The 12167-nt window shown below is 47.5% G+C and overlaps 1 protein-coding gene across 2 annotated transcripts in view; it reads left to right on the plus strand.

Moving 5' to 3' along the window:
* Window positions 1-8552, plus strand: part of C12H16orf78 (chromosome 12 C16orf78 homolog) — a 15135-nt gene extending 6583 nt beyond the window's left edge. For both annotated transcript variants that reach the window (XM_019794111.2, XM_019794112.2), the window contains exons 4-5: window positions 5899-6157; window positions 8331-8552. In XM_019794111.2, coding sequence (XP_019649670.1) covers window positions 5899-6157; window positions 8331-8478 — 407 coding nt within the window. In that variant the 3' untranslated portion in view covers window positions 8479-8552. The remainder of the gene's footprint in view (window positions 1-5898; window positions 6158-8330) is intronic.
* Window positions 8553-12167: the final 3615 nt, after the last annotated feature.

Genomic DNA, 12167 nt, shown 5'->3' on the forward strand with positions numbered 1-12167 from the left:
CCCCCCCCCCCCCCCGCACTTGGCCGGTCTCACTCTAGTCCTGGACCTGCCTAACTCCCACTTCTTCCTCTCTCTTTTCTCTCCCCTCTCCTCCATCCTCTGCTGTCCTCACCCCACAACTCCCATTGGCTTGTTACCTGGAAGGATCACTTACTTTCCTTTGTTTCACTGTCTTAATCAACACTCAAAAGTAGTCTATCAAGTTATTTTCCTAAACAAAGGCAGTTCCTTCCCTAAGAGAAAATGAATGACATACCAGCTGATTGAATAATCCTTTTTCATAACACTGCACAAAAATGCCAGCAGGGCAGACTGACTTAGCAGTTCTTTGATTCTCTGCAGTTCCCCCTGCCAAGACAAAAACCCACCCTGTTCACAGAGGGGACCTTATTTTCCTATCTAATGTAATACAACAAATGGCCACTGGGGGGCAGCAGGTAACCGGTTGCAGCAGAAGCTCAGAGACTCCCAGGAACCACTTGGGCATCCAAGTGTGGCACCCAGGAACTGGGTCAGGGCTGCGTCTGAACACAGCAAGGGCAGCTTCCTGTGCAGGCCAGCAAGAGGCCTAACACAAGTGGGCAGGATTGGGTTTTGCAGTCAAGTTCAAGACAAAGGAGCCCCTAGGAAGGGCATGGGGACCGTTAGGGGCTATGGCAGGAGTGCACATGGAGATACACACAGAACAAGGAGGGGTATTCTAGACCAGGACTTCTGGTTCTGGCCTCCCCGGCCCCGCTCAGTCCCTGAACCATCGGTGTCCTGGTTTCCCTAGCAGCAGAGTAAGCTCTTTGCACTCCTGATGGGATGTTTCTCTGTGATCCGGGGAGCAAGGCTCTGGGAGGCATGACCCTCAGACACAGTACTGAATGCGGCCACTCGGTCTGTACAGACACAACAGCTCCCACTCGGCCACATGTGTAGTGTTGTGACGGCCACAGGATCAAAATCTGTGAAACACGGTGTGTTCCCCATGAGGGACAGATAACTGTCGCCAGCTCCAGAGCCCCAACTCTGATAGAACACAGCAGTGACAGCCCCAATGCGGAGCACGGTGCTTTCCAAAGCCGACCATTTCATCTTGTCCCCTCTCCCCATTTTCACAGAAGCTCGCATTCACTCCTCTTACCAGCTGAACCGCCAGGTCCGTCCCACCGCTGGCTGCCACCCTGCCTTCAGCCTCTGCCACACTGTGTGCCGTGGGCCACTCCCCTCTTCCCACCGCCTCTCCTCCCTCCAATTCCCTGCGAACAGCCTTTTCTGTTGCCCCTCCTCTTTCGCCACTCCCCTGGCCCCCCTCCGAGGACCACCCTGTTGGTTTTGAATTTGTAAAAGGTCACTCCAGCATTGGGCCAGCAAAAGACGCTGGGAAAAGCATCGGAACACAGTTCCAAAGTAAATCTTGGTGATGTCTGAGCAGCTAGATAGAAAAGGGGCGTTCACCTGGCTTTCTCTCCCTGGGCTCCTGCGCCCAGGGCATTCTGTAGATGGCTGCACAGGAAAGGAGTGCATCCCTGACTTGGAGATCTGGGGGCAATAATCATCCTCTGTCTCCATGAGTACAAAGGGAGCCCCTGGGGTCCCAGACACAGGCCGCTAGAAGCCGAACTTACCTGTTCAGCCGCAGACTCAGAGTATGTGTCATTTTTGCTCAGATGGTAGCCAGGATGGGTGACCAGAAAAAGGGACCAGCAACCTAGGTTCCCATTTTCCTGGATCCACCGCTAATTAACCCTGGCATCTTGGGGACACGATTTCATCTCTTTGACCCTCAACTTCCTCATCTGTTAAATGGGCATGATACAGCTGTGAGCGCGTGGGCTCCCTCCCTGGAAATCTCCTTCTACATAGCCTGGCACGTAAGTTACTCCCTAAACAATAGTTCATATGTTTAATGATCATTGCCATTTATATGGCTGTTGTTCTTTCCTACGTGAGACCTAGCTTGACCCGGAGCGTGCTCGGATATCTCAGGAAAGGCTATGGTTCTTTCTCCGAGGGATTTCCCATTTGTGTTAATGAGGCTATGCAGCTCATGATTCTTCTGGAACATAGCACCAGTTTCCACTATGCATAAACAGGGAGTGCTGAGGCCCCCTGGTCAGGGGCCTGTCCGTGCAGAGCACCAAACTGGGCAAACAGAGTCACAATTCAGCCACTCATTCATATGAGACCTTGGGCAAATCACAGCCTCTTTCCAGGAGGCTGTTCCTCCATTTATATAACTGGGGGGGGGGGGAGATCTAGACTCATTCTCCCTAGACTTACCCCAGTAAAATTCCTGAACTTTATTGATGAAATCTTGCAGGTTTACAAGAAGAATGATTTACTCACAACAGAAAAAAAAATGCTCTAGGTGACAGCATAGGCGCCAAACTAGGCAATAATTGGTTTAAAAAAACAGAAGGGGGAATGAACCATGACAGACTGTGGACTCTGGGAAACAAACTGAGGGCTTCAGAGGGGAGGGGGGTGGGGGGAATGAGATAGGCTGGTGATGGGTATTAAGGAGGGCACATATTGCATGGTGCACTGGGCGTTATAGGCAAATAATGAATCATGGAACATTGCATCAAAAACTGGGGATGTACTGTATGGTGACTAATACAACAAAATAAAAATTATTAAAATAAAATAAAATAAAAAATAAAAATCGGAATCTAGGGGCACCTGGGTGGCTCAGTTGCTAAGCATCTGCCTTCGGCTCAGGGGGTGATCCCAGAGTCCTGGGATCGAGCCCTGCATCAGGCTCTTCTGCTGGGAGCCTGCTTCTTCCTCTCCCACTCCCCCTGCTTGTGTTCCCTCTCTCACTGGCTGTCTCTCTCTCTCTCTCTGTTAAATGAATAAATAAAATCTTTAAAAAAAATCAGAACCTAGATACACCTAAAATCAGGTTTAATATAGAAAGATGGAAAACAAAAAGGCCAAGAGGAAACGTGAAATGCAAACAGATGAGGTGGAATTAAGGCTAAAAGAAACAGGGTAAAAGAGGGGTATTTTTAAATGTTAAAGAGAATAAATAGTAATCATAAGCCTACATGTACCAAAAAATACAGTAGCTAAATAGATCATTATTGAGAACTGCAAAAAGAACCTAAAAAAATTCAGTTATAGTGGGAGATTTTAATATACCTCTTTTAGAATCAAATAGACATAACTTTATATTTGAATAAAGAACGCATTTTTATGCGGCCAAAGAATATCTACAAAACTCATCTGCATATTCACCGCTAAGAAAACATTAACTTTCGAGAATTAAAGATTTTAGGGCGGCCTACATTATCCTGAAGCAATAATTAGAAATAAAATTTAAATTAAAATATATTCCCAACTTAGTCAGAAATTAAGAAATACACTCCTAAAATACTCTATATCAGAGAGAAAAAAAAACTCATGAAAATAAGCCTGTTTCTTACTACGGGAATAAAGGCGAAATCTATCCTCAGAAGAAAATTTATAGTAACACCTAAAATTATTAATTCCTGTCTTTATAACACAAAAAAACACAGAAGAAAAATGAATACTTTTAGCAATTTATTATTTATAATAAGATAGGAGAAATCATTAATATGAAAAAGAGAGCTTTCATACATTAAATACCAGCTGAGATTAATGAAACCCAAGATACAAACTAGTTAAAAGTGTAAGCCTTAAATCCAAAGCTAGCTTTTTGCAAAAGCAAGAGACGAATAGTGTGAACTCCTCATGACCATTGTTAAACAGAAGAGTAAAGAGGAGCCTGGGTGGCTCGGTTGGTTGAGCGTCTGACTCTCGATTTGGGCTCAAGTCATGACCTCAGGGTCGTGAGATCAAGCCCTGCATCAGGCTCCGCGCTCAGCAGAGTCTGCTTGAGATTCTTTTCCTCTCCCCCCTCGACCCCTCCCCCTGCTCCTGCAATAAATAAATAAATAAATAAATAAACAAATAAATAAATAAAATCGTTCAAAAAAGAAGAGTAATAATGTGCAAGATTTGGCATGAGAAAGAACGCACGAGCAAAGATGAGAAATACGTTAACGGAGCTATACTAAAATGCTAGACGCACCTCTCCGATATATTTGAAAACCCAGAAGAAATAGATCATTTCCTCTCATACCATAAATGATTAAAATTGACATAATAAAGTTGAAGAGAGCAATTTCGGAAAAAAATGGAAAGCTGGTTGACCCTTTCCCACGGAACAAGTCACCAGGACAAAAGGCTTCACACCAGGTTCTATCTGCCTTTTCAAAAATGAGTAATCCCAATGTCACATCAACTATTCCAGACCATATAAAACACATGCACGTCTGCATTAATCCAACAAGCCGTCAGAACCACAATATTAAAATATTTGCAAAAACGTGATAGAGATGTAAAAAATATATTAAAAATTTTAACAAATATACCAAATGTATGAAAATATATCAATGTATGAAATTGATAACATGCCATGACCAATGGGATTTCTTTTTTTTCCTTTTTTTGAGAGAATGAAGTTTATTTATTTTTTTTTAATTTTTTTTCTTTCAAGATTTTATTTAAATTCAAGTTAGTTCACGTAGAGTGTAGTATTAGTTTCAGGGGTAGGATTTGGTGACAAGTAGGATTTCTTACAGCAGGTTAGGAATGGTTAGGTTAGCACTATCAGAATATCTAAGAACATAATTTGTTCCATCAATAAAGTAAAGGAAAAACCATATGAGCATGTCAGTAAATGAGAGAAAAGCAAAAAGTAGAATCAAGCAATTACTAATAAAAACTCGATGTAAACTAAGAATTAAACTCCTAATACTATAAAACTTACGAAAATAGTGGCAATTATCATTCTAAATGATGAAATGCTAATTATTTTAATTAAAATCAGGAACAAAATGAGGCATGACTGCTATCATCATTACTGACATTGTGTTAGAAAGTCTGTCAAATGCAGTGTGTCAAGAACAGTATATGATTTTGCTAAATGTTAGAAGGAAGGTATTTTCATTTTTCTCCTGATATTATTACATACCTGTAAAACTCAAGAAATTTTTATTAGAAAAAAAATACGCTGTAACACAATAGCCTTTTCTCTCTACTAGTCCCATTTCCAGAAATGGAAATAGGAAGAAAATATCCCATTCTCATCAGTAAAAATCTGTAAAATACTTAGTGGTAAACATAGCAAGAAGAAAAAAATTAAGTTCTCTCAGCACCAGCCCCCACAGTATTTAATTCAGTACAAACTCCATATTCGGGTAACATCAGACACTCACCATTTCATTTCATATATTTGTGTCTTTTTTTTTAAAGATTTTATTTATTTATTTGACAGAGAGAGACAGCAAGAGAGGGAACACGAGCAGGGGGAGTGGGAGAGGGAGAAGTAGGCTCCCCACTGAGAAGGGAGCCTGATGCGGGACTCGATCCCAGGACCCTGGGATCATGACCTAAGCCAAAGGCAGATGCTTAACAACTGAGCCACACAGGTGCCCCTGTATTTGTGTCTTTGTTCATGCTGTTCCTCCTGCCTGCAATACCTTTCTCCCCTTTCATTCAATAAATTGCTTTTCCTTTAAAAACCCCATCTTACCCAACCAAACAAAAAAAAATCATCTCAAAGTTGATCTCTGATAGCATCCCCTACCTCCTCCAGGCAGAGGTTCCCTTTAGGGGAGGAGAGACAGAAGAGAAGATGGAGAGAAGGGGACGTAGACAGGAGGGAAGGAAAGGGAGCCAAGGAGGCAGCGAGAAAGGAGGGAGGTAAAGACAGGTGAGAATTAAACCAATGCTCAGAAGAGCCTTGAAGAGCCCTTGAATCTCAGAACAGGTGTTTGAAGCCTGGCCCGTCCTGCTGGCCTCCCCCAGTTTCAGCCCGTCCTGCCTCTCCCCTCCCCCAGCTCTAACTCCTTGGTGACATCTGTCTGATTTCGATTTCAGAGCTCGACATCAACGATGCCATCGCCCTGGAGTCCACCCAGCGGCCCCTGACCTACCGCCGCCAAAGCTCCCTGGACCCCATGTTGCAGGAGCCGCCCGTCTTCGGCGGTCGGAAGTCCACCCTCCTGAGAGACTGGGTGACCAGCAGGATGCCCGAGGTCTCCTACGAGCGCAAGCTGAAGAGCCTCATGGAGAAGGGCGCCGAGCCCAAGGTGGACCTGGTGAGGACGCTGAAGCCCGAGGAGGTGCTGAGCTGCCGGTGAGTGGGGTGCCCCAGGGGACAGGCTTTGGTCCCCACTGTCTGCTGCACACACCTGGGCTGAGCCTGCACGAGGGCAGGGTGGCGGCGGCTGGACGGCTCTGCCTTTGTGTCCTGGAGGGCCCTTCCCCGGGCTCCCCGGCAGCCTCCCCGGCAGGTGGACGGGCTCTGGGATGGGCACGCCGTTTGGGTGTTGCCATTTGGATGCCACGCCTTTGGGCACTGGCACCACCCTTCCACTATTTCCGTATGTTTCACAATAGAAACCATGAATATTATCCAAAAAGAAGGAATGTGTTGTCTGTGGCCTATCTTTAACAGGAAATCCCCCTAAGAGCCTTCACACTGTGGTGTGGAGTGCCTGGTGGTCCTTGCCACCATCGCCACCATCGCCACCATCGCCGGGGGCCATCTGCTCTGCAGGTGGGGGTTTAAACTCCCGGAGGCGCTGTGAACAGAGTGTGAAGCCGTTCAGTATCACTGCTCTTATCAGAGATCTTCCTTCTCCCGTGCTGTCTTATTTATCCGGACCTGCCGCTTTCCAAGTACCCCTCCCAAGCCCGGTGCTAGCTTTTCCTGTAAAGATGTGACTGACAAGGCTCAGAAACTTCACGGACAATAGAATAATGTGGATGTCCGTGTAGACAGAACAGCAGTGAGCTCCTCTGTAGGTTTCAGACAGCCTCAGATGCCTGGCATCCAGTGACCTCATTACGAAGTCCTGCTCTGCTCCCCGACTGGCTGAGAGATGGATGGGCGAATGGCAGTCCCCCCAGCCAAAGGGGGCTTCTTGCTTGACCTCTCCATGGATGGATGACTTTGGTGATGGCTTTCAGTTTGACAGGGTGATGCTCATTGGCTCTGGCCAACAGACAGACTACCTGGGCTTCAGGGTGGGCAGAAAAGAGATTTGGACAGGGCCCCTACCCTCCAAAGAGGGAGAGAGAATATTTGGAGAGATGGCATCCAACAAGACAGAAAAACATCCAAGGAAGAGATGAAGGTGTCCAGAATGGAATCTTCATGAGTGCTCACATAAACACGTGTGTGAGACCCTCCAGGGCTGGGTTCAGGCAGAGAGGGAAGGAGCAGACCCTGCCTGGCGCTGTCAGAGAAAGGTAGTCTAGACACAGGGCTGGGGGCTGGGGTGTCAGATGGCTGTAAAAACAGGTAAGCACCGGGTAGATCTTGACGGACAGGGGAGCCATTCCCAATGGATTGAAAACCCAGGTTCTATCAATAGGCAGCTCCTCCCCCACCCTCTGTAGCAAAGTAACCCAGAAGTAGGTGGCCTGAGTAGGGGACCCACCTCCTTACACTAAATCTGGGGACAAGGTCAAAGCCGCTGGTAGAATAAGGAGCTCGGAGGAGAGGACGGCAGATACTCTCTAGACCACAGTGTCGATGGGATCAGTTCCACTCTCCGGTGTAAGTCAGAACTGTGGGGCTTCAGCTAAGATTTTAAATCAATGGCCTGTTTTTTTAATTGTTTGAATATTATTAAAAGAAAATACTCCCTTTTCCTACGATTTTACCCAGCTTTTATTACCACTGTTCTGTATTTCGCCCAGGCCTTGGCATGGCTGAGGTCACGCACAGCTGTTCGTGATGGAAGCCCTGACAATTGCCTCTCTCCCCACGTGGCATTGAGTCTCACCATCACCGTGGTGCACCTGCTTCTGCCCCAAGCCACATCCTTTGGCAGGAGCGTCCTTGAGATGGAGATCCCATTATCTGCTTGACCACTCCTCGGTTAATGGAATCGCCCCTTTCCCTGTTGTGGATAACCCCGAAATGAACACTTGCATTTATACAGTTTTTCATTCCATTGACTTCTCTCCTCGGGATTAGTTGAAGGCCCCAGTGGAGTTCCTGAGTCAAAGATAATGAAGGAACTTTTGGAGGGGGGAGGGTGGGGGGGGACTTGTGGGGGCAGGGATGATGCCTGGCACATATGTTGCCAAATGAACTTGCAAGAGTTCTACCAATAAAAACTCCCACCGACTCCTTGGGGTGTCCCACTCTTTCCTAGGATCTCTGTCAGCTCCAGAAATGTCTGCAGAGCCAGTTCCCGCGCAAGATCCCACAGGGCTTAAATCTAAGCTCTTTTCAGTACGGTCTGACGCGACTGTGAGCTGCGCTCAACTGACCTCTCTGGCCTTGTCTCACACAGATACCTGAGGCTGTCCAAGAACAACATTCGCACCTTGCTCAAGCTGTGCAAAGACGCAGGCCTGAACGTGGACATCCACCCCCACATGGTTGAAGGAGAGATAGATGCTAAAAAGGTGTTCGCCTCAAACCCCAGCGTGGCCCTCTAGGTCACCTCAGGCTCCCTCTGCCGTGGGGACCTCGGCCCCCAGACAGCATCCTCTGGTATGCCACGCCTAGGCCTCCAGACCTGGGGTGTCCCTTTTAGACACTAGCCATCAGAGAACAAGGCTAAACTGCATGGATCATCGTGCGAATGTCGCGTTTGTCCTTGACCCGAGTCAGAACCAACGTAGGGGGATCGGTGGGTCTTCTCCCCACCGAAAGAAGGCTCTGTAGAAAGACCTTCTTAGAAAAGAAGTCCTAGGAATGAGAAATGGAGACCCAGAGTCCCCAGAGGGACATCAGGAGGGGCAAAGGGCTCAGGGGCTGGTTGGGGACATACACACCACAGGTCTTACACACCACCCCACCCCTGCCCATGTGGGACCCTAGGGAGCCGAATGCCACACCTTCACGGGACCGCTTGGTGCTCCCAGACCCTCAAGGGGTGGGGGGTGGGGGGCTGCTGTGGGAGCCTCACCTCTCAGACCCCAGCTGCTCCTGCAGAGTCCGGGTTCAGGCTTCCCCCAGGGTTCAGCAGAGACCCGAAAAGAGAGGGGAAAGGAATGCACAGGAGAGACCTTGCCTCACCCCAGTGGCTAAGGTCCCCTGGGTGCTCTGCTGGGGTCCAGGGGGCTTTCCTGTGTGGACTCCACAGGCACAAGGAGCTTCCAACTCAGCTTCTTTTTTTTTTTTTTTAAGATTTTATTTATTTATTTGACAGAGATAGAGACAGCCAGTGAGAGAGGGAACACAAGCAGGGGGAGTGGGAGAGGAAGAAGCAGGCTCATAGCAGAGGAGCCCGATGTGGGTCGATCCCATAACGCCAGGATCACGCCCTGAGCCGAAGGCAGACGCTTAACCGCTGTGCCACCCAGGCGCCCCCCAACTCAGCTTCTTGACGTTCTGGCGAAATAAGCCTCCAGTGAGCTCCAAGATGCATAACTAACATTGAGAAAGTGACATTTGTGGTGGTTTATCAGGAAAGCAAATGCAGGGGCACCTGGGTAGCGCAGTTGTTAAGCTTCGGCTCAGGGAGTGATTCCGGCGTTCTGGGATCGAGCCCCACATCAGGCTCCTCCGCTATGAGCCTGCTTCTTCCTCTCCCACTCCCCCTGCTTGTGTTCCCTCTCTCTCTGGCTGTCTCTCTCTGTCAAATAAAAAAATCTTTAAAAAAAAAAAAAGGAAAGCAAATGCAAAGCCACCCAAAGCCAGGGTCCTGTGGCAGACAGCCCCACCCACAGCACGGTCTGCACTAGTACTTGACAAACTCAGAAGCGGCCTCGTGATTACATTTTCCAGAAGAATTGTCAACAGATACAGGCACAGACACATACCTGGGGAACAGATCCACACAGGTACAGTCCCCTGGTTTATGACAAAGGTGACACTGTGGTGCAGTGGGGGAAAAGACAATCTTTTCAATAAATCAGGCTGGTCAATTAAATGTCCATATGGAAAAAAATATCGGCCTTCCCGCCTCCCACCGTATGCAAAAATCAGGTCCAGATGGATGCAGATTGCGAAAGCTTCAAGAAGAAACGTACAAGACAATCTCCATGACCTTGGGATAGGCCAAAAAATTTTAAACAACACAAAGAGCCTCAGCTATAGAAGAAAATATTAATAAATTCTATCATAGTGAAAATAGAACGTCTCCTCATCAAAACCCATCAGTAAGAGAGCGAGAACGCGAGTGACCATGGTGGGAGAAGATAGTTCAGATGAAGGGCTCATACCCAGGTGACCTGCTTTCAACTCCCACAAATCAGTATGAAAAAGGCAGGTAACTCCATCAAAAAATGGGCCTTGTATCGGGCACTTCGTAAAAGTGTTGAGCTAAGTTACCAACAAGCATAAGAAATGTCATTAGTTATCAGGAATACAAATGAAAAATACAAGGTAATACCACTAACACCCATCGAAATGGCTAAAAGAGTGACAAGGGGGGCCTGGGTGGCTCAGTCAGTAAGCATCTGCCTTCGGCTCAGGTGACGATCTCAGGGTCCTGGGATCAGGTCCCACATCCCACTCCCTGCTCAGGGGGAGCCTGCTTCTCCCTTTCCCTCTGCCTCTCCCCCCTGCTTGTTGTCTCTCTCTCTCTCTCAAATAAATAAGTAAAATCATTAAAAAAATACAACAAATAAAATAAAAAGTGACGATATCAGTTATCGTTGGAAGTGCAGAGCAAGGAGAACACTCAGCACGTGGTTGGGATGGGAGATTGGCACGACCACTTTGGAAAACTGGCAGTATCTACCAAAATTGCATATACACCTAGGCTGTGGCCCAGGGCTTCCATTCCTAGATACATGCTTCGCGGGATCGTACCAATATGTGCACCGAAAGACGATCCCGGAAAGTTCATCGCGGCTTTATTCAATACAGCCGAATGCTGGAATCCACCCAAACGTCCTTGGGCCGTAGAAAGGATAACTCGCGGTATATTCATACAATGGGATACTGCATAACAACCAGGATGAAGAAATATGGATGAACGAAGCACACCGTATCGTGCAGAAGTGGCAAGATACTAAAAAGAACAACTGTGTGGGTCGTGTATACAACAGTCCCCCAGGTGAGACGAATCCACCCAGTTAGAAGCCAGGGTAGTGGCAGCCCCTGGAGGAGGGTGTGTCATGGCTGGAGGGGCACCTGCAGTGCTGGCTGCACAGGTGTTCCCTTGCGAAGTTCGTTCTCTGTACGCTTGGGATTTATGCCTTTTAGGCAGGTGTATACTTTAATTAAAAGTACATTTTTAAAGTACAGAGTTCTGGTTTTGTTTGCTTAAACAGTAATAGCCTCAAAAGTGAAGCAGGTCAGGTTCCCTCCACCTGCGAGGGGAAGCTGGCCAGGGGGGTAGAAACTTCCGGTTATAAGACAAATAAGTCCTGGGGAGTATACATCATGATAACTTCGGTTAATAATAGGTGCTATATATTTGGGGATGGAGGTATATTTGGATCTTGAAAATTCTCATCACAAAAAAAATTTATCTTGCACACCAGAAACTAATACGTTATATGATAATTATATCGATAAAAAATAAAATTAGAAAAATTATTTTTTAAAAAAAATAGGAGCCTCAAAAGCGGAGGTAGTTCAGAGTTCCTCCCCTCCCCCTTCCCTTCCACAGCTGCAGTTCCCGCTCAGCGCCACCAGGTGGGGCTCGATCACAGCAGAAGACCGGCACCCACGCACGTCCAGCGGCTGCTGGTAGAGGCGTTCAGCCCAGGTGAGGGTCAGCGGAGCCCCAGGTGACTCCAGCCTGACCCCAGAGCCGATGGGCAAAGCCCAGCTAAGCATGCACAGCGGAGGGCCCCTGGCCATGTCACTTCTCTGAAGCTTCAAGCCTTCCTCCAAAATGGGGAAGACAAGGGCAATTTAAAGCAACAATGAGGTATCACTTTACACCTAATTAACTGGGAAAATATTAGTAAACTGGGGAATGCCAGGGTTGGCCCAGATATGGAAATCAAGGAGCTTCCAGCCTCGCTGGTGGGTAGTGCAGGCCATTGTGGCCTTTCTTGGTGAAGTCACACGGACATCACAGTGACTAGCAATTCCACTCCTGGGTAGATAGTCCAGAGAAGTTCCATCACAGGGGATCTAGTTAATCTCCCCCCAGTGTTGACAGGTGTTTAGGTTCTGGGGCTGACCATGCATGGGAAGGTGGGCTGCAAAACGTGGTGGGATG

The sequence above is a fragment of the Ailuropoda melanoleuca genome, chromosome 12, assembly GCF_002007445.2.
Source record: "Ailuropoda melanoleuca isolate Jingjing chromosome 12, ASM200744v2, whole genome shotgun sequence".
Classification (NCBI taxonomy): Eukaryota; Metazoa; Chordata; class Mammalia; order Carnivora; family Ursidae; genus Ailuropoda; species Ailuropoda melanoleuca.